This window comes from Schistocerca serialis, chromosome 9, assembly GCF_023864345.2.
Source record: "Schistocerca serialis cubense isolate TAMUIC-IGC-003099 chromosome 9, iqSchSeri2.2, whole genome shotgun sequence".
NCBI classification, from domain to species: Eukaryota; Metazoa; Arthropoda; class Insecta; order Orthoptera; family Acrididae; genus Schistocerca; species Schistocerca serialis.
Window position 1 is genome coordinate 143,559,095 of NC_064646.1, and position 27,795 is coordinate 143,586,889.

Here is a 27,795-nt window from a genome sequence, read left to right on the forward strand (position 1 = left end):
ATATGAGATTGAAACCTTTCCCAAAATTTTAATGTTTGTAAAATGTTATTACGAAACACAGAAAATTACCAAACTGATCACCGTATTTAAGCCTTACGTAATCTAATGGGCACAATGGCTTACAGGAAATAATATCAGAGACGTATAGCAATATGTGCCCACAACAGTACCCACAGAACTCTTTTTAAAACCACACCGTGAAATGACGTCAGAGGGGTTTCCAAAACAGTTTAACACTCAACAGTAGTGAGAAAGAGGAAAGGACAAAAAAATAAAAATACACGGCCCTTACAATTAGCCTTGAATTATTCCTAGCTGTGGTTAAGATTGAATTAATTTTAATCCAACAGGTAAATAGTGGTGTCAGAGTAGACTAAACTTTACTTGACTAGCGTGACAATTTGGGCGTCCCTTAACTGACCTAAGTTCAGTAACAAACTGAAATGCAATTTAAAGACACTCAAGTAAGGGTATTGTGAAACACTTCATCAACAATTTAAGCAAACACGCCCACATAGGCACTCCAATTCATACGTAAATCAACCAGGGCACAAGTCAGTATTTCGACCCGCGACGTGGGAACACTCACTGCTCAGCAGCGCAAGCCAGAATACGACAGAAAGAAGTCTCGCTGTAACTCCACCAGATGAAGATGCACCAAACTAACGGCTCACCTTTAACAATATTAATCCAAATGCCGCTAATAAGGTGATGGCCAGAATAATACCAGCACGTGGCCACAGCGTGAGGAAGGTTGAACTTGTGAACAGAACGAACGACAGCGAGTCACTGCAGTACCTCCAGTTCGGCTGCTCGGCCGGCCCTAATGCGACTGCCACACTCACACCACTTGCCGGCGCGACTTCCGCGGTCTTCCGGCGTCGCTCCGCCTCGGCCCGCTCGTCTCTCCCTCTGCACGAGACTGCCTTTTCGGCTTCCCCTACGGAATCCAAGAGGGCGCACCAACCCGTGCACCGCAAAGCGAATCAAATAAAAAAAATCGAACACAATACACCGGAACAATCAAATCGCAGGAGCACACGGCACACCTGCATGGCACTACTCTACTGATCGACATCGGAGCCAACGTCGGAGCCAATATCTTGCTCCTTTAGCAAACTCCCCATCATCCACATACAGCTTCCCGCGGAGTGCATCATTCATTGGGCCAGACAGATGGAAGTTTAGATATCTGGGCTGTAGGGTGAATGAGGAAGAACAGTCGAATGAAGTTCTTTGAGCTCATCTCGGGTGCGCAGACTTGGGTCAGACCTTCAGAGAAGGAGAAGTTAATTTGCGTTTCTCTGGCGGCGAACAGGCTGAAGTCGATTCCTGCTGAGGGTGGCATAGCTATTGCGGGTGGCCGGCACGCGTGAAATCGGACACGTTTCCGCGATCTTCTTGCGATGATGACCAACCCCTTGCCCAACGACGCGCCGTGCTTTTGTTTACTGCCAGGTCTCCGTAGATATTCTCCAAGCGACTGTGAGTATCTGTAATGCTCTGGTTTCCGCCAAAGGAAACTCAACGGCAGGCTGCACACAGCGCCGCCACCTATCACAGCTTCATAAAACAATAAAGGCTGAAGCGGGAATATGCCACAATGTCCCACGACAAATTCCACATTTTTCAATAAAAATTGGCCGATAGAAAAATGTGCTGCATTGCTTATTGAATGCCCCTCGTAATAACGTATTTGACCCGTAACTGGGGTGATTGTTTTCTTTTTTTCTCAAAGAACTTTTCTAGCACCAGGCACTAATTAGACATCGGCGATGGTTCTCATTTAACCTAGTAGTTGTATTCTATGTGAATCGTTTACTGTGGACGGTATAGACATAGCACCTTAATGTACATTACTGTCTATTACAATTGCAAAACCAGTAAGGACAGCAAGTAACGAAATGTTACTTCTTGTGCATACACAGTTTAGAACACACAAAGCATACATGATTAAATTTGTAGGTGCTTTTGGCGTATATACAGCACGAACTGTAGTACATGGAGGGACCACCTTTGGCAGCAACAACAGACCGGGACTCGAACGTGGGACGTTTGTTTTTCACAGAAGAGTGCTCTACCGACTGAGCTACCCCCGCACGACTCACGACCCACCCAGCCACTGTTCAGCGGACTATTTTCATTCAGCGTATTTTACTGCGTATATGCATGTATTATTCATCGTCTTGGTTGGTTAAGCATCAAAATAATGATCCTTGGCATATGAGCTCCATCAGTGGGTGACCATACGATTTTTTCCTCTTGTGTGTAAAGTCAGCTCCAGAAATACTTGCGAACTCCAGTAACAGCCACGACGATCTAGCTCTCCCATCAGAGAAAGACAAAGCGAAACGACGTCATCCACACCGCGGAAAGTGAAGATGATTTCGTGGTGGGAGACACAACCTGCATACGGGTTCGTTCAAGCAGGGGGACACCAAGAAAGAGGTTGCGTTCTCTGTAGTCTCAGAAGCATGCTATACAATCTATTTATAGGCGTGAGCCAAGCAATCAGCTGATCAACAGACTAATCAAGGGTGGAGGGGAAGAGGAGGGACCGTACCACAGTCAAAACAGCGGGAGGAGTTGACGTATGACTCAAATATAGAAGTGTGTTATGCAAAAAAATTTACTTGTGATTAAGTAAAGAAACATATGGACTGAAATCAGAGAGAAATATAGCATCCTCGTATTAGCATTAGCACTATATTTCACTGGTTGACACAAATTAATTTAAAAAGTAAAAATGTCTCAAAATGAATATTTTATGGTAACTGGTCTAATAACCCTACCACAACAAAGGTCAAAAATTAATTATGGTTGTAGTGTTGCTCACGATGCTAAATATTGCATTTTCGGGCAACAGCAAACTTATATTATGTGGCAAGTGTCATTAGAGCACAGTTAATAAAGTCATTTCTTGAAATAATGGATAAACTAGGCACTCATCTTTTCGTGTTTCCCACGCTGGTCTCGTTGTGAACTCATGGCTCAATCGTCGAAAATCTAGGTAGTGATGATTCCAAGCTCGGATGCAAAGAGGCCTAGGTGTTATTCTGCGATATTCAAAAGTTTTATAGATGTGTTTTATAAACCATTCTTGAAGATTACACTTTTGCAAGTTAGGACAATGGTGATGTGAAAAAGTAATCAGCACTCCGAATTTAAGTTACACTTCTCTTTTATTACTTTTGTTGCAATATCGCGTAACTCGTTCCAAAACATCACTTCACAATATGAAACATACTGGAAAATATCTCCCTCACTGTTAAAGTTCACATTTCATAAACTGACTACAATTTGCGTCTTTTTAACATGACGACCAAAGCTTGACTCTCTAATAACCGCTTACGCGCCCAAAAATCAGTGTTAGAAGTACATCAAAGATCATTGTGACAAAAGAAAGAATACATATAAGAATAATATCATTGAAATATATACATATCGATGTATAGAAGTACCTCTACATTAATGAAATCAAATCTGAATGTTGTCACATAAATACGTTAACTATTTTACAGAAACACAGTAAATATTGCTGGTATCGAGAGGCTGAGGTGAGGTGCCGTAATGGTTACGTAATTCAAGTACCATTACACTGGAAAGGCGCCATGCTGCTAAGCGGGAGAAAGAAATCTGATCGGTAAGAAGCTACACATGGAGCATGCCGGTGTGGTATCTGATTTGTCTGCGTCAGAATCTCCGCGGGTAGCTATAAATTGGGGGCAGGCGGTTTATTTTGCAATCGCATGGCTCACAGAAGGCAATTAACGCCTCACGAGCGGTAAATGTTACGATTTGATTACAGACGTTTGCTGCTCTCCTGAGTGCGTGAGCCCTCGTTGCGAGGCTTTCGCGAATATGGCGCTCGCACAATGTGCATCGAGCTGGAAACTTGACTCCGCGATGCGAATGTTAAGCGGTGGCGAGTTCGGAAGGATAAAAGTGAAGCTGAGCGATCCAGCAAATTAGAGCTGGATAATGTTTACATTCAGGCCTTTCTTACCGTGAACCACGAGAGGTTCTGGTAGTCACGTTCTACTAGACTGCGTGAATCACAATATGCTCCTAGATAAAGTGAGATTTTATGGAATTAATGGTGTAGGCAACGAATGGCTAATATCACACCTAATCAAAGCAAAGCAGAAGTTATACTCAGTAATTCAACGAATGCAATCAGGGGAGCTTCTTCCGACTCGGGAGAAATCTTAGAAATCAAGCGTGGGGTTTCCCAAAGCTCAATCTTAGGTAGTTGTCATATAAACGATATTCCATCTAACAGCAACAAGCAGTATTAGTTCTTTTTGTGGATGACCCTAGTATTGTAAACAATCCAAGTAAACATACAACAACAGAATAAATGGTAAATAGTGTTCTTGGAAGTACCATTGACTGGTTTTCTCTTTATTTCAGAAAGACTCAACATATTTATTTATGAAACAGTGATTAGTGTAACATTTGGTGAAGAAATAATAAATAGGACAGAAACTTCAAAATTTTTGGGCGTTCATATTGCTGAGAATCTAATCTGGTAGAAGGACGTTTCGTGAAACCTGAAGCAACTGTTTTCTGCCACATTTGCACTTTTAGTCATTGCAAATCTTGGGGAGTAAGGTGACATATTTCGCATATTTTCATCCAATAATTTCATAGGATTAATGTTCTAGAGCAACTCATCTTTCAGAACGAAATTCTTCATTGCTCGAAAACGTGCTTTAATAATAATAACTAGTAATCATCCATGATCTTCTTGAGGACATCTGCTTAAAGATTTAGGGATCCTGACTACTGCTCCAACTATGTTTATTCCCTCGTAACATTTGCTGTCAATAATCCACTATAGTTAAAAGGTAAACATTATGTACACAACTACAATTTCAGAAGAAAAAATAGCGTAAATTATTCTACATTAAGGTTGTCTTTGGCACAAAAAGAGGTGCATGATATTGCCAGCAGAAATTTTGATCAGTTACGTAGTGATTAAAATATTTGACAGAAAGCAAAGTAAAATTTGAAAACAAACTGAAAGAGTTTCTCCTTGACAGATCCTGCTATTCAGTAGAAAAAGATATTACCGTAATGTTAAGAGGTGGAGGGTAGGAGTTAGTAAACTACATTTTGTATAACTAAAAAAGCGCTTCTATATGGTCAGCATGTAGCCAAATTTAAAAATTAATTTATTCTGTGATTGTAAAATGACTCGTTCCATATCATTACGATTTATCGTGCGAATTATCCATGGAACACGTAACTAACTAACTACGGATACATAAGACATGTACGAGCTCCTTTCCTTCTTTGAAACATTACAGTGGTTCTTAATTGGTCATTTTCTTTTGAATAACTTAACATTACGCCGGAAAGTCAAACGCAGAAAAAAAAATCACAGAGACTGAGAGCCATGATGAAACTATAATATTAATAGTGCATCACAACTATAACGTGTCCTGAAAACGCAGAATTCAGTCCATGCGAAACAGTGACTGATGCAACTATCGCCATGCATCTAAAGACGTTAGCACCTCAGCGTCGCTGTCCCTGAAAGGCATGCTACCTGCTGGACAGTACTGCGTTGTTGGTAGACTACGTGTACGAGAAGAGACAGTAGGGATGGGAACCTAAACTCGTACATTCCACATAACATTATCACGTGATCTCTGGTTTCCTCGAGCTACAACGATGACATATTTCGTTTACCTTGGTACTTGAGCAAGAAGCAGACTCTGCAACTGAAAGCCTTTTGATGGGAGGAGACTAGCTCCACCTTGTGCCCTATAAGTAAGAAAATTAATTACGATTTCTGGTCTCAGTCTTGCTCGTAGAAGACTATCGAATTTTTACCCACTTGTAAGGAATTTTAAACATTGATTAAGCAGCTTAGAGGGTGTACAGGGTTGTTTTGTAGTTTGTGGGAATGCAAAATCGTTCTGGGAATGTGTTTCCTCAGGAGTGCGAGACAATCACTCTTAGGCCCGATTTTGTTTCCCTTGTATGTGAGTCACATTTCGTCGGTTCTGTAATACGCCGATGACCTTCAGCTTTAGCTAAGTGCCTGATCTGAAGATATAAATACTGCGATTTCCCAGATGAACGATGATCAGTCTTTGTCCGCAGCTCGTGGTCATGCGGTAGCGTTCTCGCTTCCCGCGCCCGGGTTCCCGGATTCGATTCCCGGCGGGGTCAGGGATTTTCTCTGCCTCGTGATGACTGGGTGTTGTGTGATGTCCTTAGGTTAGTTAGGTTTAAGTAGTTCTAAGTTCTAGGGGACTGATGACCACAGATGTTAAGTCCCATAGTGCTCAGAGCCATTTGAACCATTTGATGATCTGTCTTTAGCGGTAACATGGACTGAAAACCTGGGGCTTACATAAAATGTAACGAACTCTCAAGTACTATTAGTATCTAATCATAAATTAATGATTTCAGAATTCCATGACGAACTGTTTCCTATTCAGCACGACGATGTTCAAACACCATATCAGAAAACAGCTGAGAACTTGGATGTAACGTTGGATGTGCATCTCTACTGGGTACAGAAACTATTGTAAAATGATAAGAATCCCGCTTGCTTCTCTGCCGTATGAAAGTTTCGATACGTATTTCCATAGGATGTGAAACGTAAACTCGTTCAAGCATTCGTTCTACCAAACTATTGTGACGTAATTCAACATGGCACAATTAGTGGAAACACAAAACGGTATGAATGCAAAAAAATGTTCAAATGTGTGTGAAATCTTATGAGACTTAACTGCTAAGGTCATCAGTCCCTAAGCTTACACACTGCTTAACCTAAATTATCCGAAGGACAAACACACACACCCATGCCCAAGGGAGGACTCGAACCTCCGCCGGGACCAGCCGCCCAGGGTATGAATGCATCTGCAGCATCCATCGATATGACCATATCAGTGCTTCATATGGCAAGTTAGGATGGTTGCGGCAAGACAAATTACGTGGCTACCATACGCCACCTTATGTCTACTTCACCCTATCATCAGTGCACAGGTACCTTATTACATGCGCCAGAGATTAAAAGCCTTTCATGTCATCATAATCGGATCATAAGGTCCCATTTATCTAGTATCGTTTCTGTGCGCACTATACATTCGCGTATGGTATAGTGAAACCACGAATTTTGACATTACCGAAAAGAGCCTCAACAAAGGTACTGTTGGAGATAATAATTCCATGCTGTCATCCAAAATCAAAACACTGTCATTTAAAGGAAACAAATATTGTTTGTAAATTGCTAAACAAGTAGTGCTTACAGACTGGTAGACGATGTCTCGTTACTACAGAAGCTACACCCAGCCTTTACACTGCAGATTCTGCTGGCGGAAAGCTTTCGAGTTAATACAGGGAGATCATTGGCCTCATGACAGTCCGGTAGAGGCAGCAAAGGGGTGCTGTTGCGACATTTTCATAAAACAAGGCGACGAAGACCCATTGCAATATCCAGCAGGCTGCTACTACGCTCCTCGAAACAGTTTTTCGCACCGCGTAAAATGATGGCACTTTATCGAGAACATCATTACGAGTCACTGTTCAAGCGAATGAACTAGGCAGTGAATTCCTGGAGCCGAATGCATATATACCACTATAATAACAATAATAATACGCATTCGAAGGACGACGGTTCAATCCCGCGTCCGCCCATCCTGATTTAGGTTTTCCGTGATTTCCCTAAATCGCTCCAGGCAAATGCCGGGATGGTTCCTTTGAAAGGGCACGGCCGACTTCCTTCCCCATCCTTCCCTAAACCGATGAGACCGATGACCTCGCTGTCTGGTCTCCTTCCCCAAAACAACCCAACCCCAACAACAATAATAATAATAATAATAAAATAAAACGTGTCATACATAATTGCGCATATCATGTACACGGTGCCTCTAGATTGTTAGGTCACAAATTTTTACGTTTTTCAACATCATATCTAATATTAGGGCACCCTTTCGGGTTTATAACAACACTGCAGCCGACTTTGGAAGAGGAATCTCTGCGTTAAGCAATGCACCAATAAAGGATATTTATTGTGTCTTGTATCTGGTACACGAGAACCGTAGATGATTCACTTCTCCTTCAATGTATAAATTACATACTAGGGTTGATTCAATCATATTCGACGTAGGTGAGTTGGAAATCCCCCATGAATTAAGCGCATGCGCGAAATCGTTGTTATTAGAGTTGCGCTAAACCAAAACTACAGTTCAATAGGTTTGGTACAGTACACAAATGGCGTAGTAAATGGTAGGATTACTGGATGCATTGGAAGGGAAAGAAACATAACTGAATGTGTGAGGAGAAACTTGGATCCGACAACTTCACTTTGTTCTATATTTGTCTTTTTTTTTTTTTTTACATAATTGGAGCCTCGCATCGTTTTGTGCTAGTTCATAGTTATTTTATATCCTAACAATATACAAATTGCGTTTTATAAGTAAAGGAAATTAGATGATGGCGTAACTTCTTCGCTTTTATGTAACGAAAGCAATTGATTCTGATGAAACTACAATTTACATGCACAAATATAAACAATCTATACAATTATTGCTGTTATTTTGTACTCAATAGAACGTTCTTCATCATGATTGAAGGCAAGAGTCTACCGTTCTTATTGATAAGTGTGAAAGTTGTTTATGAATAAGAGAAAGATGTTCTATATAACCTCGACGAAGTATTGAAGCAATGTTTGATATGGTGTTGCTATGCGTTTTTTACCTTTACCTTTTTCAGGAAATTTCGTTTTGTAACGCTATAAGATAAATCTGTATCGTTTTTCTATTTTTACCGGAACATCCGTGAGTTTCACGTTACAAATCAACAATTTTCCAATAAAAGCTGCATTAAAAATTGACAGTTTCAATTTTTCTGTAAATACTGTATATTATTAAGCAACAGATAGGAAGATATCTACGTAGAACAAAAATGTTCCCATAGGTTACATGGTCCTTTACATACCCTACTCAGTTTCAAGACGGTTCACCGCTTCCAATTTCTAGGAGAATGCAGTAACACACTGGTTGCATATGTAAACAGAGTGATCGAAATTAAGTAACGCCCAATAGGTATGCAACACGCTTAAGGTACAGGTAACGTGGCTACTATCTCAACTGACCAATGCTAAAACAGTAATATCACAAATTGAGTTCGGAAATTTCTGCTTGTTTGTCCTATGTAGTGGCCTGACAAGAGTTGCAAGTGAGTTTATATATTTTCAGGCCCACTACATAGGACAAACAAGCAGAAATTTCCGAACGAGATTCACGGAGCACATGAGAGCTCTAAGAAGTGACAGCATACATTCAACTTTTGCAGAACATCTAATGAACAAAAACCATAACCCCACTAATATCGAAAACGATCTACGCATTCTGAGAAACAGCAACAGTCTATACCGACAACTAACGATAGAAGAAAAGGCTATAGTCGAAGGGAAAAATGTAATAAACGAAAACACAACACTCCGCAACAACACACTCTTTACTGCTCTGAGAGAACTGACCAAGGACACAGAACAGAAAGCACACACACGCAAAAGAACCACTTCCCCATGACACACAGAGACATAAATAATGGATAGAAGTCGTCGTAATTCGCGCTACAGTTTTTCATAGCCTTTCTCGTCACTTGCGATACGCCTCTCGCGACACACGCGAAGAGCAAGATGACGTAATATTCTGGATCGGAAACAAGGTGCAAAAGTTTTGTTTTTCTGTGTAAAAAGCAACCACACACTATCCAACGAACGTGAGAACACGAATAGCTAAGCAACAGCTAAATACATACCAAAACAACTGGTTTCCACAAACACTACCACAACCCTAAGTATATACTGCTGACATACGAAGTTCACCTTGAGTATTTGTTTACTAACAGCCGCTCACATGGTTGCAGATGACATGATGTTCACTAAGTAAGTAGATGGCAACAGAAAAAAAGCACAGAAAATATGTCACAAACAGCGCCAATAATAGCTTAAAACATGCTGTAGCATACAATAAATAAGGTAGTATGAAAGTATCAATATAAAACTATATTTCAAAAGACGATTTGTAAAAATGTAATAATGCTTTATTGTGTTTGTACAACGATACCATTTTCTGCATGTTTTAGGTTAAAAAACAAACCACTGACGGTGGTGATATTTGTCGCCGAAACTAGTTTGGGATAACAAAGAAATAAACAAATAACACGGTGTTTGCATCAATGCGGACTCAATTTGTGATATTACTGTTTTTCTGTGCAAACACGGACCAAATGGAAGCGTTCCAAGATAATATTATTGACCAATTCTACATGGAAAACTCCCATAGTCTACGCTCAGTAACGGTAACCTACGGTGGTTTTACAACTTTAGTAGTTGTGAATTATCTGCCCCTATTCCAGGAATCACCAGTATTGGCAGACTCTCCTAGGCGTGGCTTTAAACAATACACTCTGTTGCGCTCCAGGCGACTTATTTCAATGAGAAAATGTTTAATAAAATGACTAGAGAGGAAAGTGTAGCTACTTGTGGAAACGACAAACCATCTCCCGAACTCTCACTGCGACCGCTGGCAAATGACTTTACTCCCCCCCTTCCCTATTCCCCCCCCCCCCCCCCCCCCCCCCCTCCCGCGGAGCAATGCCGCGTGACAGGTGTCTGCTGCTTGGGCCCTTCACCGGCTGCTGACCTGCAACCCGACACGGGGGCAGCGGCGCGCCCACACCAGGCCGAGAGGCTGACGGGCGCGTCCAATTCGCGGCCTCTCGCTGGTCCCGCCCAAGGTCGCCGCATTAACACACAATGTGCGCCGCTATGGGGGCCAGGTTGCCACCTCATCTTCTTCCCTCGTCAGCTTGCATTGCTCCTGAGCAGAACATAACGAATGCTCTGTTTGGAGAGGAAACTGTGTAAAGTGTACACCTACACACACACACACACACACACACACACACACACACACTAGAGGTGGGTAGTTCGCGGACGAACGGGTGCAAAGGAACGGTTCACCAAGATGAACGAAAGGACCGAGGAACGAATTCCAAGGAACGATCGGTTCATAGTTCACATCGGTCGCGGCGGTCTACTTATAGTTCCCGGGAACGAAGAACGATCGGTTCATAGTTCACTTCGGTCGCGGCGGTCACTTGGGCAGTTAATGTTCCAGCCTCGATCGCATGCTCGTCTCAGTCTCGGTCTCCCTCGGCCGCACTCGTCGTTCGTCGCATGACCACCTGTCTCAGTTCCACTGCCGACCGCTCCTAGATAGTTCAGCATCCAGTTGTTCGTTTCGTTCACTGCGCTCACCTATTTTACATGTGTTTCAAACTGTTCTTGCAGTTGGTTCTGGCTATTTAGCGTCCACGACCGGTAATCAAAAAGTATTTTATAGTTACGTAAATTACATAAAAATTACGTTGTATGTAATAGGTACGTCTTTTCAGGTAACAAAAGGGCATATCAGCTCACTTCATTATATCGATGAACAGCAGAAGACATACTTATAACAAGGCAAGTTTTTTTGTTATTCATATATTTTTTGGTTTCATCGACTTGAGTTAGCAGCTAACTTTCAATAATTTGCTTAATTTTTAGTGTAAGAAAATTCATATAAAACGATTTTCGTGTATATTTCATGTACAAAACATTACGTTTAGGAAGGCTCTAATTATTTTTAAGTTTGGTTGTTTCCAATTTTCATTACCTGCTAGTTTGTTTTCTTCGGAAAAGAAAGAAAAGAATAAAAAGTGGGTTGTGGGTCATTTTGGCTCAGTAGGAAAAGCGGTGCCTCTTCATTTGAAAAGACATAGATTGCCATAAAATCGTATTTACTTATTATCTCAAAAACATTTGTTCAGAAGGAGCTTTCAAACCAAAAACTTTATTACTATGAACTTTATTGTTATTATTATTATTGCTGCATTTACTTTAATAATGCAACATAAAAACCTAATTTTTACTAAGCGTGTGATGCAAGTATAAGATAACCACATTCTATTTTATGCTTCCATGAAGTCTACTTTGCCTACAAACTCAGAGACAACGTGAAGTGAAGTATATATACGGTGTAAACGATTATTGTTTACAACGTAGCATAGCTATGTAGTGGAAGTCGAAACGAAGAATTTTATACAAGACACTTGTGGTTTATTAAGATGGGAAACAGCCACCAACAGGTTTACAAGACTACATGAGCTACATCCCACGCGCGTCGCGTGAGATTTTCATATTCTCTTCTCCAGCTCTCTACACATCGTCATAGATTGTTTCGCAGTTGTTGCTTGCATTAGCTTTTTATTTCTTCACTGCCTAATTATTACATGTTTGTCTATTTGTTGTATCTTCTCGTAACGGGCAACACATCGTCCATAATTGGCGAGTAGTCTGTACTCGAGGCCGGTTTTCCGTGCGCCACCCTATATTATTTATTTGCGATCAGCCACACAAGGCTACAGTTGGCTAAACGAGAGGTTCTGTAGAATCACAGAAATTTCTTCTAAAAGTGTGTGAGAATTCTGTAATGAATAAAAGCTCTATACTCCAGGGGGGAGGCAAGTGCCCCCTCTTGGTGCCCTCCATCCTTCAGTCACCTACACTACTAGTTTTCAATTTTTCATAAGAACCATATAACAAGCACAAATGAACGGTGAACGAGTAAAAATGAACGGCTCCCAAAAAAGAATGATCACCAGTGAACTAGTTCCCAAGGATGAACGAGTTTGCCCATCTCTAACACACACACACACTGTCTGATCAAAGCTATCCAGATACCTACCAGTGGCAACCAACATCATGTCTGTACTCCCTCCACCGTTATGATGCTTTTACACGACTGGGGACACTTTCAACGAGGTTTCCGGTGCCTGTGGAGGAATCGCAACACATTCTTCCTCAAAAATCTAAACCAAAGAAGATAGTGATGCTGGAGGCAGGGATCTGAAGTGAAATCGACTTTCTCTCTAAGAGGTGTTCCGCTGGGTTCAAGTCGGGACGCTGGGGAGGCCAGATCACTTCAGGATCGTAACAGTCCACAAACCATACTCGCATATATACTGTCCGTAAGTCGTGGTCTAGTGGCTAGCGTTGCTACTTCTGGATCACGGGGTCCCGGGTTCGATTCCCGGCCAGGTTGGAGATTTTCTCTGCCCGGGGACTGGGTGTTTGTGTTGTCCTCATCATTCCATCATCATTCATGAAAGTAGTTAGACTGGAGTGTGTACATATTGGGAATGTGTACGGGCGCTGATGACCGCGAAGTTGGGCGCCCACAAACCAAACATCATCATCATCATATATGCTGCATTATCGTAAGATGCATTGTTATGTTGATAGAAACGATCATCGTCTCCTAACGTTCCTCTGCTGTATGCAGAACACTGTATCATAAAATGCGTTCTTTTCATTACGCATATAGCGTTTTTCTTAAGCACAATAACGGTGCCACATTTAACAACGAAAAACATCCCATAACGTAACATCATCTCCTGCATAGTTCGCTGCCTACATTAAACGTTATCGCAGGTAAGGTTCTCCACACATTCATCGAACCCAGAGTCCTCCTTGGGGCTGACACAAAGTGTACCGTGATTTATCACTCCAGATCTCTCGTTTCCAGTCATCCACTGTCTAGTGCTGTTACTCTTTACACTACCCCTTGCTTGTATAAGGAGCTGTTCCACTGTTATATCCCATACCCTTTTTAACTCCCTATCCACAGTCACTGTCCTAGCCGAACTGCTGGCAGCACTTTGGAACTTACGAGCGATTCCTACTGCTGATTTCATGTAATTTTCTCACAACCATCCTCCACAAAACTAGATGGTCCTTGTCTGTCAGTGTATAGGTCTGCCTGGTCTTGGTTTAGATGTTCATGTTTCTTCTCGTTTCTGCTTCTAATTCACAACAGTCTACTTGGGCGGCTCAAGAAGAACTGAACTGTACTGACAACGCAATACTACCAGCTTCCTCTTTTCACTAGCGGGTTCTGTAGTCGAGACGGCGTAAGAAGATCCCTGACAGATCGCAGTGGTATTGGCAGCTTTCAACTGCGAAGTGCTAACGGCTGCAGGCTAAAACAATAGGCGTCGACAGAGCTGCGACAACACTGAGGCGTTGCCATATAAACATTTGAAAATCGCGTGACGTTACTGGTTAGTCGAACGCCCGTGAAGCTGCCGCCTCCAGCCCATTACAACTGTCAACGATCAGCTTAGGCCGATTCAACTACATTCACGTGTAGTTGTCATTTATAAAGAGGTATCCTGAAACTTTTGATTACATGGTGTTTAGGGCACACCACTGCCCAGTGCTACGTTTCGTACCAACATTACGAACTGTCTGTCTTACCCAATTCGCGTCAGCAGCAGACATCGTTAACGCGGCCTGGTCTTTCCTCCTATGAATGGTATGCGAAGAAACAACTGTCGCAAAATATTCGTCAGCTGACGTTTCCCTAAATTCACGTTTCCCAAAATCTCAGCATTCACGAAAACAACATCCGCTTTCTTACAAAGAAGTTCCATAAGGATCATTGCCACACTTTCCTACGGGCTGTGCCCGCCTGTTGTAATTCTAGCGGCACATATCTCACCGCGGTCTGTCTCTGCTGTCAGCTCTACTTACTAAGCACACCATTCTTGTATACGATGTCTTTATAGATACACTGCACTTCCCTCGAACCCCACAACAAATCTTACATCCGCCTATCATTCATTTCACGTGTTCATTCATTTCATATCCCTTACTGATATTTCTCTAAATATTTTATTGCTATACTTTGCGTCTTCTGCGTGCATTTCATGATATAAATATGCTTTAGAATCGAATGTATTATTCTGAATACTAAAACCGCAAAAATTGGAAAAAATACCTTAAAAAAGCTCACTCGATATTACGTAAACTAGCCATGCTGCCTGAGGGACCGTCTTAAACCCTTTTTTTTCTTATTATTACTATTTGCCCGCATCTCGTGGTCGTGCGGTAGCGTTCTCGCTTCCCACGCCCGGGTTCCCGGGTTCGATTCCCGGCGGGGTCAGGGATTTTCTCTGCCTCGTGATGGCTGGGTGTTGTGTGCTGTCCTTAGGTTAGTTAGGTTTAAGTAGTTCTAAGTTCTAGGGGACTGATGACCTAAGATGTTAAGTCCCATAGTGCTCAGAGCCATTTGAACCATTATTATTATTTCATCCTCATGTCTACAACTACGACTCCATGACTGCTCTGCAATTCTCACTTACGTAATTGGCACATAGAACCACTTTCACACTATTTTGCGACCGCTCCACTCCCGAAACTAAATCCTTCCATGCGACCTTTGTTTCTCTTATTTTTTCAGGATGGTTGTTTCACGTGAGCGTGAACAAAATATTTTCATATTCGGAGGGCACAGTTGGTGATTAAAATTTCGAGTTAACATCTGGCCACAACTAAAAGTGTTTTAGTGATTGCTATCCCAGGTCGCTTATCATACCTGTGACAGTCCTGTTTCGCGATACTACGAAACGAGCTGCCCTTCTTTAGCTTCTTCGACGTCGTTTGTCAATCGTATGTGCTAAGAATCTCATGCCATGCAACATAGCTCTAGAAGAGAGCGGAAAAGCAAAATGTGATGGTCTCTTTAGTAGATCAGTTGCATCTTCTTAACTCTTCTGGCAATGAAACACAATCTTTGGTTCGCCTTCCCCTCAACATTCTCTATGTGATTGTTTCACATTTAAGTTTTTCATAACCGTTATCCTAGGTATTTATTTGAAACGGTTACATTTCGACGTGTATTATTTATCATGTAATCCTTATATGGAGAACGTCACACTTTTCATTGTTCAGGGCAATTAACACTTTTCACATCAGAGATATATCTTGTGTAAATCGTTTTGTAATTCACATAGTTCTTCTGGTGGTTTTGGTAGATGATAAGCGACAGAATGACCTGTGAACAATCTGTGAGAGCTGGTTAGACCGTCTCCTGAATCGTTTATATAAATTATGAACAGCAGAGGACCAATAACACTTCCTTGGAGAACCCCAAGTATCACTTCTGTTTTAGTATGGCTTTGTGTCAGTTACTACAAACTGTGACTCTTCGGACAGCAAATCAAGAACCTAGTCGCACAACTGTGACGATTCTCCGCACTCACACATTTCGACTGGAAGACACTTGTGAGGAACAGTGTGTAAGGCATCAGTAAAATTTTGAAATATGGAATCTACTTTTCTCCACTGTCGATAGCACGCATTGCTTCATTTGAGTAAAGACTTGAGTTTCATAAGAAAAATATTTTCTGAATCAGAAAAAATAGGTATCGTTCACGGTTTCGACTTAGGAAGAGTCATCAGGCTATCTGAATACTTTGCGTAGTTGCTCGTCAAGATAGTTTGATGAGTTACTTTGTAACAGACATAATTAGTCCAATGTAGTGGGTGTTTCCTTCCCGCGAGGGCGCGGTTGGCTCCTTTTACAGCGAGCGGCTAAAGTGTGACGTCATTATCCGGGCTCGCTGTCCAGTCTGGACCAGTTCTCTGGATTTGGGCAGCAGGACCGCAACGCCTTTCCTTATTGAGAGGCGGTGTGCGTTTCGCCGAAACCTACGCCATGCCGCGCGTGGGATCCGTCACGCAATGCACATCACAGAGTTTCACTGAGTATTGAAGGCTGTCTAACATATCAGCTGTTCTAGGTGAGAAGTAGGCGAGCTTGCAAACGTTCAGGAAGGATGGAACGGAGATTGAATTTCGATATCTCGCCTGCGACTATATCGTAATGGATGAAGTGTTAGCTCATCGTGGAAAGGATTGGACATGGCGCCTGTAATTTATTGATATAAATGTTCTGGACTTCGTCTGATTTCCTTTCGGAGAAGCCACAGGAAATTTGAACCAAGATCGCCGAACGAAAATTTAAGTCCATACTGCAGGGTTATAATCCCAACTACCACACACGTGGATGAATTTTCGCATCTCGCCTGGACACCATTGTCACCGGATCTCAATATTATTGAGCCTTTGTGGTCTAATTCGGAGAAAAAGGTGCATGATCGCTATCCATCTCAGTCACTCAGTCATCGTTACCTGGACGTACCACAATTTTGCTTGAAAAATGGTGTAAGATTCCCTTGTGTACCATACAGGACCAGTATTTATCCATACCGAGACAACTGGGAGCTATTTCGACGGCCAACGATTTTCCTACATGGTAATTGGACCTGGTAATGTGTTTTTGGCGTTTCCATATATTTGTCCAACCCCTGCATCAGACAGTAGTGGTACGTGTTCTCAACCAAAATTCAACACCCCAACCCCACCTCCACCCCTCAAACAGACCATGAAGGTCCAACGGCATCACCAGCCGCCGTATAATCCTCAGCCCAAATGCGTCACTGGATGGGGAATGTGGGGGGGGGGGGGGGGGGGGGTTGAGGGGGGAGAGGGGGTATGGTCAGTACACCGCTGTCCCGGCCGTATGTCAGTTTACGAGACCAGAGCCGCTCCTTCTCACTCAAGTACACTACTGGCCATTAAATTGCTACACCAAGAAGAAATGCAGATGATTAACTGGAATTCATTGGGCAAATATATTATACTAGAACTAACATGTGATTACATTTTTACGCAAATTGGGTGCACAAATCCTGAGAAATCAGTGCCCAGAACAACCACCTCTGACCGTAATAACGGCCTTGATATGCCTGGGCATTGAGTCAAGCAGAACTTGGATGGCGCGTACAGGTACAGCTGCCCATGCAGCTTCCACACCATACCACATTTGATCAAGAGTAGTGACTGGCGTATTGTAACGAGCCAGTTGCTCGGCCACCATTGACCAGACGTTTTCATTTGGTGAGAGATCTGGAGAATGTGCTGGCCAGTACAGCAGTCGAACATTTTCTGTATCCAGAAAGGCCAGTACAGCAACTGCAACATGCGGTCACGCATTATCCTGCTGAAATGTAGGGTTTCGCAGGGATCGAATGAAGGGTAGAGCGATGTGTCGTAACACATCTGAAATGTAACGTCCATTGTTCAAAGTGCCGTCAATGCGAACAAGAGGTGACCGAGACGTGTAACCAATGGCACCCCATACTATCACGGCGGGTGATACGCCAGTATGGCGATGACGAATACACGCTTCTAATGTGCGTTAACCGCGATGTCGCCAAACACAGATGCCACCATCATGATGCTGTAAACAGAACCTGGATTCATCCGAAAAAATGACGTTTTGCCATTCGTGCGCCCAGGTTAGTCGTTGAGTACACCATCGCTGGCGCTCCTGTCTGTGTTGCAGCGTCAGGGGTAACCGCAGCCATGGTCTCCGAGCCGACAGTCCATGTTGCTGCAAACGCCGTCGCACTGTTCGTGCAGATGGTTGTAGTCTTGCAAACGTTCCCATCTGTTGCCTCAAGGATCGAGACGTGGCTGAACGATCCGCTACACCCATGCGGATAAGATGCCTGTTATCTCGACTGCTAGTGATACAAGGCCGTTGGGATCCAGCACGGCGTTCCGTATTAACCTGCTGAACCCACCGATTCCATATTCTGCTAACAGTCATTGGATCTCGACCAACGCGAGCAGTAATGTCGCGATGCGATAAAAAACAGTCATGATAGGCTACAATCCGACCTTTATCAAAGTCGGAAACGTGATGGTACGCATTTCTCCTCCTTACACGAGGCATCACAGCAACGTTTCACCAGGCAGCGCCGGTCAGCTGCTGTTTGAGTATGAAAAATTGGTTGGAAACTTTCCTCATGTCAGCACGTTGTAGGTGTCGCCACCGGCGCCAACCTTCTGTGAATGCTCTGAAAAGTTAATCATTTGCATATCACAGCATCTTCTTTGTTAAATTTGGCGTCTGTAGCACGTCATCTTCGTGGTGTAACAATTTTAATGGCCTCATAAGGGCTGAGTGCACCCCGCTTGCCAGGTGATCTGACAGGAACCGGCTGTTACCACTGCGAGAAGGCCATTGGCTGTGTTCTCATTTGCTGCGGCACATTCTGCACGAACACTATCTCCGATACCAGTACAAATTGAAACTAAATGAAATCTTATTTCTTATTATGTACTCTGAGAGCAAATGAAGAATCATACTTAGTATAAAATAATTTAAAAAACTACGCTACAAGGGACTCGATGTGGAAGATATGCGCAATTGTATAACTTACAGATAAAGTAAGAATCGGCTTCAGTTGTAATGAGATTTTATTTATTAATTTCGTGATTGGTTTCAGACCGGTAAAGCTCCATTCTCAGCCGCTGACAATGAACTGGATACAAACATGCATATCGGTCGGACCTGTCTGTTTGGAAAGTCAGATTCTCGTCCTCCCATGTGCAAGGGAGCTACGAACAGCCAGCGAAGCACAGCACCGAGGCCAACAAAATGGTTCAAATGGCTCTGAGCACTATGGGACTCAACTGCTGAGGTCATTAGTCCCCTAGAACTTAGAACTAGTTAAACCTAACTAACCTAAGGACATCACAAACATCCATGCCCGAGGCAGGATTCGAACCTGCGACCGTAGTGGTCTTGCGGTTCCAGACTGCAGTGCCTTTAACCGCACGGCCACTTCGGCCGGCGAGGCCAACAACGAACTATGTAGGTGTATCTGCATGTATGGTTGTTTCTAGTTAATTGTTCGAACCTGAGGACGGAGATGTAATGCTATAAATCCGGTCGTGTAGTTAATAAACAAGCCGGCAGGTGTGGCCGAGCGGTTCTAGGCGCTTAAGTCTGGAACCGCGCGACCGCTACGGTTCCAGGTTCGAATCCTGCCTCGGGCATGGATGTGTGTGATGTCCTTATGTTAGTTAGGTTTAAGTAGTTCTAAGTTCTACGGGACTGTTGACCTGCGATGTTGAGTCCCATGGTGCACAGAGCCATTTGAACCATTTAAATAAACAAATTCTCATTACGGCTCAGGCGGAGTCTTGCTTTACGAACTAAACTACAGCTTCGCGCAACACTGGATCAAGGTAAACGCTATCAGTGTGAATGTCTGGCAGAATGGGACTACAAGAAACGACGTTCGAAACAGGAGTGATTTAGCACTCTTTCTTAGGGATTTTTTGCGCAACAAGCCGCTACAAGTGGCCTACTGAAGTACTAACAAAAGGAAAAGGAATGAGGGGCAGTGTGTGAAAGCAGGCGGGCCTTCGCTCCTCCCCTTCCACGGTCCACACAAAGCAGCCGTGCTGCTCTCTCGAGTCGTCGTCCACGACCTTGGCGTCCGCAACTTGCGAACGTGGGCCGGCGGTTTTTGCTCCTCGCTTGTAGTTCCGTTACCTGCATGGAACCAGAGCGGTACTCTCGACGCAAAGTTCTTTTCCGCTATTCACTAGCTGTAGAATCATGTCCTACCCTATGCGACACGCACTATGCGCCACCACCCTTGTGCAGGACAGTAACGTGTCAGTTGCGAAATTGTTATTGAGACATTTTCAACGCGATCAGGGGCATGAAAAATGTAATCGAAATATAGTACTCTTCCAATGCTAGCATTTAATTCATATCTGGCCAAAACCGCAAGTACATGAATTTCCTAAGCCGGCCGAAGTGGCCGTGCGGTTAAAGGCGCTGCAGTCTGGAAACGCAAGACCGCTACGGTCGCAGGTTAGAATCCTGCCTCGGGCATGGATGTTTGTGATGTCCTTAGGTTAGTTAGGTTTAACTAGTTCTAAGTTCTAGGGAACTAATGACCTCAGCAGTTGAGTCCCATAGTGCTCAGAGCCATTTGAACCATTTTTGCCATGAATTTCCTATTTTTCTGCCTGCATGCGTTACGCTTCTGTAATGGAGATAAATAACGCATGATAATGGTACGGCGCAGAAAATGAAGGTAGCCATTTCGAAATCTGGTACGGGAAATTTGTTTTTTATTTCACAGGATTTGGCTGAAAGTAGGAGAGGTCGTGGCAGAATATTCCCGATCATCAAAAATTCAATACACAGTAGCACATCTGTCTGCATAAGCTGGACATATTCTAAACAGCGAAAATCCACGTTAAACGACGTATAAAATACAACTGCCCTTTAAAGTGGATTTCCACTGTTTAGAATATGTCCACCTCATGTAAACAGATGTGCTACTGTGTGCTGTGATTTTTGTGATGTAACAAGCATCTACAAGCGATATATAGATGGATATGCCCATTTGCACAAGGTGCTTTATGTTTTTAAACATTTTAATTACAACAGGACTCTTATAATGTTCTGATTTTTATCCACATGACAACGTGGCGTGAGGTCCAACGTAAAATGAACAAATTTCACTACAAAAAGATGTTTAAGACCTGAAGATAACAGCAAAGTCTTTTGAAACCTGTTACCTTAAACAAAGGAATATTTATGCGATCTAGGATGTTGAATGAATTTAACAAGAAAAACGGATCGCTCCTTCGGTAATCCCAGAACGATAAAATTCAAAAGAATAAACAACTTTTTGTAATTTTTTAAAATATTAAACTATAAAACAACGGGTTTAATCAAAGTACCAGGATCTTCGAAGTGTTCCTTCATACGAAAATTTTGGGAACCCTTGCTCTAGACTTACCCATCACGCTACTGTAGTAGTAACACCGCCCTTTTTTCGAACAGTCCATTTTCCCTAAACGTGTATCATAAACTATTAAATGGGCTACACTGATCTGTTACGAATATAGCATATCGCTTCTGCATTTGTTTCATCTCACTCTTACTGCAGTATAATACGATAATAATGTTCAAATGTGTGTGAAATCTTATGGGACTTAACTTCTAAGGTCATCAGTCCCTAAGCTTACACACTACTTAACCTAAATTATCCTAAGGACAAACACACACACATGCCCGAGGGAGGACTCGAACCTCCGCCGGGACCAGCCGTACAGTCAATGACCGCAGCGCCTTAGACCGCTCGGCTAATCGCGCGCAGCTGATAATAATGCTCTGCCGTTCTGGCCTCAGACTGGCCAATCGAGACCGACCGACTACCTTATCACCTTCGGCCAGTGGCGTCATGTGGATACGGTTTGAAGGGTCTTGTCTTCAGCACACACTCTCTCGGCCGTGGCAGACTTCGCAGACGTTCGAGCGGCTACTTCCTCTTCAAACAGCTCCTCAACACTGGCATCACGAGCCTGGGTGCATTCCCGATCCAGTCCACCCAGCAAGGAAAAATCCCTGGCAGTAACAGGAACTGATCTCAGGCGCTCCACATGGCAGTCGGCCACGTCGACCACAGTTATGTAGGCGCGCTCTTACTAGACTGGAACAGCAAAATTTCTATCACAGACTACGCTCTACACAGGCACGACTGAGTGCCTGCTCTCAGCACTTCAACTATGCCAGTACAGCTCGCGAAAAATAACAAAATTAAAAATAAACATAATATAAACAAAATAAACATAATAACAAAATTAAAAATAAATAACAAAATTAAAATTTTGATAAACCCTGATACAGAAGGTACAATAAATAAAATCTACTTTAAAAAATTTAAAATAATATTTCATAAAATTCTTACATTACCAATAAACTATAATTTAAAAACTCAATTCTATAAAATATACTACGACAAAATTCAACAAAATTATTTGTATTAAATAATTAAATAAACAAAAAATAAATATAAGAGACGCATTCTCTTCTTGAGCGTAGGGTCGATTTGCATCCCTTTGTTCCGAAGAGCGCTGCCCCAGTTGACAGTCACTTTACGACCTAAGCAATACGTTCGATCTGGTTGCTATCTCTTTACTACATAGTCGGGCATTGCAGTCTTTGCGCACAGAAGGTGCAGGGGGAGTTGTTCATAATCACACATGTGTAATCGTACATAATGCTTCAACTGCCCCTGGCGATCGGTATTATGCAGCCCACAACACCTTAAAAAGCCAAGAGCGAGATTTCCATATTCAAAAAATGGTTCAAATGGCTCTGAGCACTATGGGACTCAACTGCTGAGGTCATTAGTCCCCTAGAACTTAGAACTAGTTAAACCTAACTAACCTAAGGACATCACAAACATCCATGCCCGAGGCAGGATTCTAACCTGCGACCGTAGCGGTCTTGCGGTTCCAGACTGCAGCGCCTTTAACCGCACGGCCACTTCGGCCGGCGATTTCCATATTCTTTCGCTCGCTATGCACTAAATTTTATTCCTAGAGAAAAAGTAAACAGAACCTTTTTGTAGTAATTTTAAAGTAGTTAAATTTTGTACTAGAATAAGTTTTCGCTGGGGGCCACAGTTTTTGAATGTGCTTTAAGGTCACTCTTGTACGTTTTTCTTGAATAATTCGAAAACTACAGCCTCTAGCAAAAACATGTCCCAGAACAAAATTTTACTACATTGAATTTCCTACAAAAAAGTCCTCTTTATTTTAGTGTACTGAGCGAGAGAATATGAAATGTAGCACATGGTATTTGAAGGCGTTGTAGGTTGCAAAAAAGTACACAAAGTAGCGGTAGGGGAAGCTGAATCATCCTATATACAGTGTCATTAAATTTTGTCTGCAAAAGAAATGAGGAATCAGAATCTCATTAAAAACTGTGCTTGACAGAGGTACAGAAAGTGCTAGTTATTCCAACTGCAAACTCGCGTCGAGCCTCCAGGTCACCACAGTCTGCTCTCGGTCAAACTCAAATACTGGGTGATCAAAAAGTCAGTATAAATTTGAAAACTTAATAAACCACGGAATAATGTAGATAGAGAGGTATAAATTGACACACATGCTTGGAATGACATGGGGTTTTATTAGAATCCCCCCAAAACACACCCCATAGTGCTAGACACGTGAAAGATCTCTTGCGCGCGACGTTTGGTGATTATCGTGTGCTCAGCCGCCACTTTCGTCATGCTTGGCCTCCCAGGTCCCCAGACCTCAGTCCTCGCAATTATTGGCTTTGGTATTACCTGAAGTCGCCAGTGTATCGTGATCGACCGACATTTCCAGGGATGCTGAAAGACAACATCCGACGCCAATGCCTCACCATAACTCCGGACATGCTTTACAGTGCTGTTGACAACGTTATTCCTCGACTACAGCTATTGTTGAGGAATGATGATGGACATATTGAGCATTTCCTGTAAAGAACATCATCTTTGCTTTGTCTTACTTTGTTATGTTAATTATTGCTATTCTTATCAGATGAAGCACCATCTGTCGCACATTTCTTGAAGGTTTGTATTTTTTTTTTTTTTAGTTCTAATAAAACCCCATGTCATTCCAAGCATGTGTGTCAATTTGTACCTCTCTATCTACATTATTCCGTGATTTATTCAGTTTTCAAATTTATACTGACTTTTTGATCACCCGGTATATCGCGCGCCTTCCCCTTCCTACACACGGATAGCACGCTCACCGATTCTACATACACCGTGCGTGTGTCTGACCAGCAGTCATTCCTCGCCAGTTCCGCTGCTTTGGCCCGTACGTGTTTATATCGATAGCAGGCCGGTGGACATAATGTTCTGGCTGTTCAGTGGAGTTTTAATCTGCTAGTACGTTTTAAATCACCGCACTGTCCCATGCAGAGTCAAAGAATGATTGTAGCAACATTGCTACCTGATATAAACGTGCTTCTGGAGGGCTGTGAAGTGACGAAGCCTTCTGCTCGTGGTTGCAGGTGCTGGCGCTCGCCGCCGCCGCGGCGGCCGCCACAGAGAGCAGCGAAGGCGACGGCGACAAGAGCGGCCCGGCCGCCGCGCCGGTCAGCACGGAGGCTCCAGCCCAGGCGGTCGCGGATCCCGGCTCCAGCTCCAGCACGGTGGGCCCGCCGCCTCCTGCGGCCGCCGACAGCGCCGCCGCGGGGTCCGACACTTCCAGCGTCGCCGTACCCAATGACGTCATGAGCAGCGGGAGCGCCAGGGAAGGCGCCGCCAGTCTCGCCGATGCTCGTAAGTCGCCCACACTCGCCGTCCGCACGGCGTGCTGCAGATACCTGCTCTAATCCGACTCCTTGCTCTGTCGGCTACAATAATAGTAATCTAAAAAAATTGTAGACTTTGCGAACTGCTAACTCCCCTATGTGTGCGTAATAAATGCATATTAATATCAGCGCCATCTGGTTTCCCCCTTCAAGCTAGAAGAGTTTCGTTCTTTGTAGTTTTTTCGTTTGATGCTTATTTCGTGAGATATTTGGCCCGGTCAGTATCAATGGACCACCCTGTATACATAAGATACACTGAAGCCCCAAAGAAACTGGTATAGGCATGCGTATTCAAATATATGTAAACAGGCAAAATACGGCGCTGCGGTTGGCAACACCTATATAAGACAAAAAGCGTCTGGAACAACTGTTAGATCGGTTACAGTCGCTACAGTGGCGCGTTATCAAGATTTAAGTGAGTTTGAAAGTAATGTTATAGTTGGCGCACGAGCGACGGGACACAATATCTCCGAGGTAACGATAAGTGGGGATTTTCCCGTACGACCATTTCACAAGTGTACCGTGCTTATCAGGAATTCGGTAAAACATCAAATCTCCGACATCGCTACGGGCGGATAAAAGCCCTGCGAGAATGGAATCAACGACGACTGAAGAGAATCGCTCCACGAGACAGAAGTGCAACCCTTCCGCAAATTCCTGCAGATTTGGATGCTGGGCCATCAATAAGTGTCAGCGTGCGAACCATTCAACGAAACATCACCGATATGGGCTTTCGGAGCAGAAGGCCCACCTTTGTACCCTTAATGACTGTACAACACAAAGCTTTACTCCTCGCCTGGGTCTGTCAACACTGACATTGGACTTCTGATGACTGGAAACATGTTGTCTGTTCGAACGACTCTCGTTTCAAATTGTACCGAGCAGATGGATGTTTACGGGTATGGAGACAATCTCGTAAGTCCATTGACCCTGCATGTCAGCAGAGGACTGTTCAAACTGGTGGAGGTTGTGTAATGGTGTAGGGCGTGTTCAGTTGGAGTGGCATGGGACTCCTGACACTTCTAGATACGACTCTGACAGGTGACACATACTTAAGCATTCTGTCTGATCACCTGCATCCATTCATGTCCATTATGATTTCCGACAGCCTTGGGCAATTCCATCAGGACAATGAGACACCTCACATGTCCGGAATTGTTGCATAGTGGCTCCAGGAACACACTTCTGAATTTAAACACTTCCGCTGGCCCCTAAACTCCCTAGGTATGAACATTATTGAGCATATCTGGAATGCCTTGCAACGTGCTGTTCAGAAGAGATCTCCACACTCATCTACATCTACATTTATACTCCGCAAGCCACCCAACGGTGTGTGGCGGAGGGCACTTTACGTGCCACTGTCATTACCTCCCTTTCCTGTTCCAGTCGAGTATGGTTCGCGGCAAGATGGTTCAAATGGCTCTGAGCACTATGGGACTTAACATCTACTGTCATCAGTCCCCTAGAACTTAGAACGACTTAAACCTAACTAACCTAAGGACATCACACACATCCATGCCCGAGGCAGGATTCGAACCTGCGACCGTAGCAGTCCCGCGGTTCCGGACTGAGCGCCTAGAACCGCTAGACCACCGCGGCCGGCTCGCGGGAAGAACGACTGCCGGAAAGCCTCCATGGGCGCTCGAATTTCTCTGATTTTACATTCGTGATCTTCTCGGGAGGTATAAGTAGGGGGAAGCAATATATTCGGTGCCTCATCCAGAAACGCACCCTCTCGGAACCTGGACAGCAAGCTACACCGCGAACCAGAGCGTTCTCTTGCAGAGTCTGCCACCTGAGTTTGCTAAACATCTCCGTAACGCCATCACGCTTACCAAATAACCCTGTGACGAAACGTGCCGCTCTTCTTTGGATCTTCTCTATCTCCTCTGTCAACCCGACCTGGTTCGAATCCCACACTCACGTACTCTTACGGATTTATGGACAGCCCTACAGGATTCATGGTGCCAATTCCCTTTAGAACCACATTCAGACATTAGTCGAGTCTTTCTGTGTGTTCGCGGGGGGCCCACACGATATTAGGGAGATGTACCAGTTTCTTTGGCTCTACAGGTTGTAGACACATAGTTGACAACACACTGGAATTGGCGTCTGGCCATGAGTCGTGCACGGATAGCCAAAGCGGTCAAGGCGACCGCTCGCGTAATGCGGGAAATCTGTGTTCGATTCCCGATGTGGCACAAATTTTCACTGTCGTCATTCAATTATACAGCTGTCCATAGTCGCAACTGTACGTTCATTATGTGAAATACTGAAAATCAAATTTTTGTTGCCCTTGGAAGCCGTGAAAATAGGCTGCCTGCAACTGGGCCCGTGCGTCGTTTAGCCGCTTAGCAATCTACACTACTGGCCATTAAAATTGCTACATTACGAAACTGACGTGCTACAGACGCAAAATTTAACCGACAGGAAGAAGATGCTGAGATATGCAAATGATTAGCTTTTCAGAGCATTCACACAAGTTTGACGCCGGTGGCGATTCCTACAACGTGCTGACATGAGGAAAGTTTCCAACCGATTTCTCATACACAAACAGCAGTTGGCCGGCGTTGCCTGGTGAAAGGTTATTATGATTCCTCGTGTAAGGATGAGAAATGCGTACCATCACGTTTCCGGCTTTGATAAAGGTCGGATTGTAGCCTATCGCGATTGCGGTTTATCGTATCGCGACATTGCTGCTCGCCTAGGTCGAGATCCAATGACTGTTAGCAGGATATGGAATCGGTGGGCTCTGGAGGGTAAAACGGAACGCCGTGCTGGATCCCAAAGGCCTGGTATTACTAGCAGTCGAGATGACAGGCATCTTATCCGCATGGCTGTAAAGGATCGTGCAACCACGTCTCGATCCCTGAGTCAACAGATGGGGACGTTTGCAAGACAACAACCA

At 43.6% G+C, this 27,795-nt stretch overlaps 1 protein-coding gene across 1 annotated transcript in view; it reads left to right on the plus strand.

Moving 5' to 3' along the window:
• The window catches only part of LOC126418603 (uncharacterized), a 303,747-nt gene that overhangs the window by 244,669 nt on the left and 31,283 nt on the right, over nucleotides 1-27,795 (plus strand). Inside the window, exon 2 of the mRNA XM_050085435.1 lies at nucleotides 24,585-24,855. Coding sequence (XP_049941392.1) covers nucleotides 24,585-24,855 — 271 coding nt within the window. The remainder of the gene's footprint in view (nucleotides 1-24,584; nucleotides 24,856-27,795) is intronic.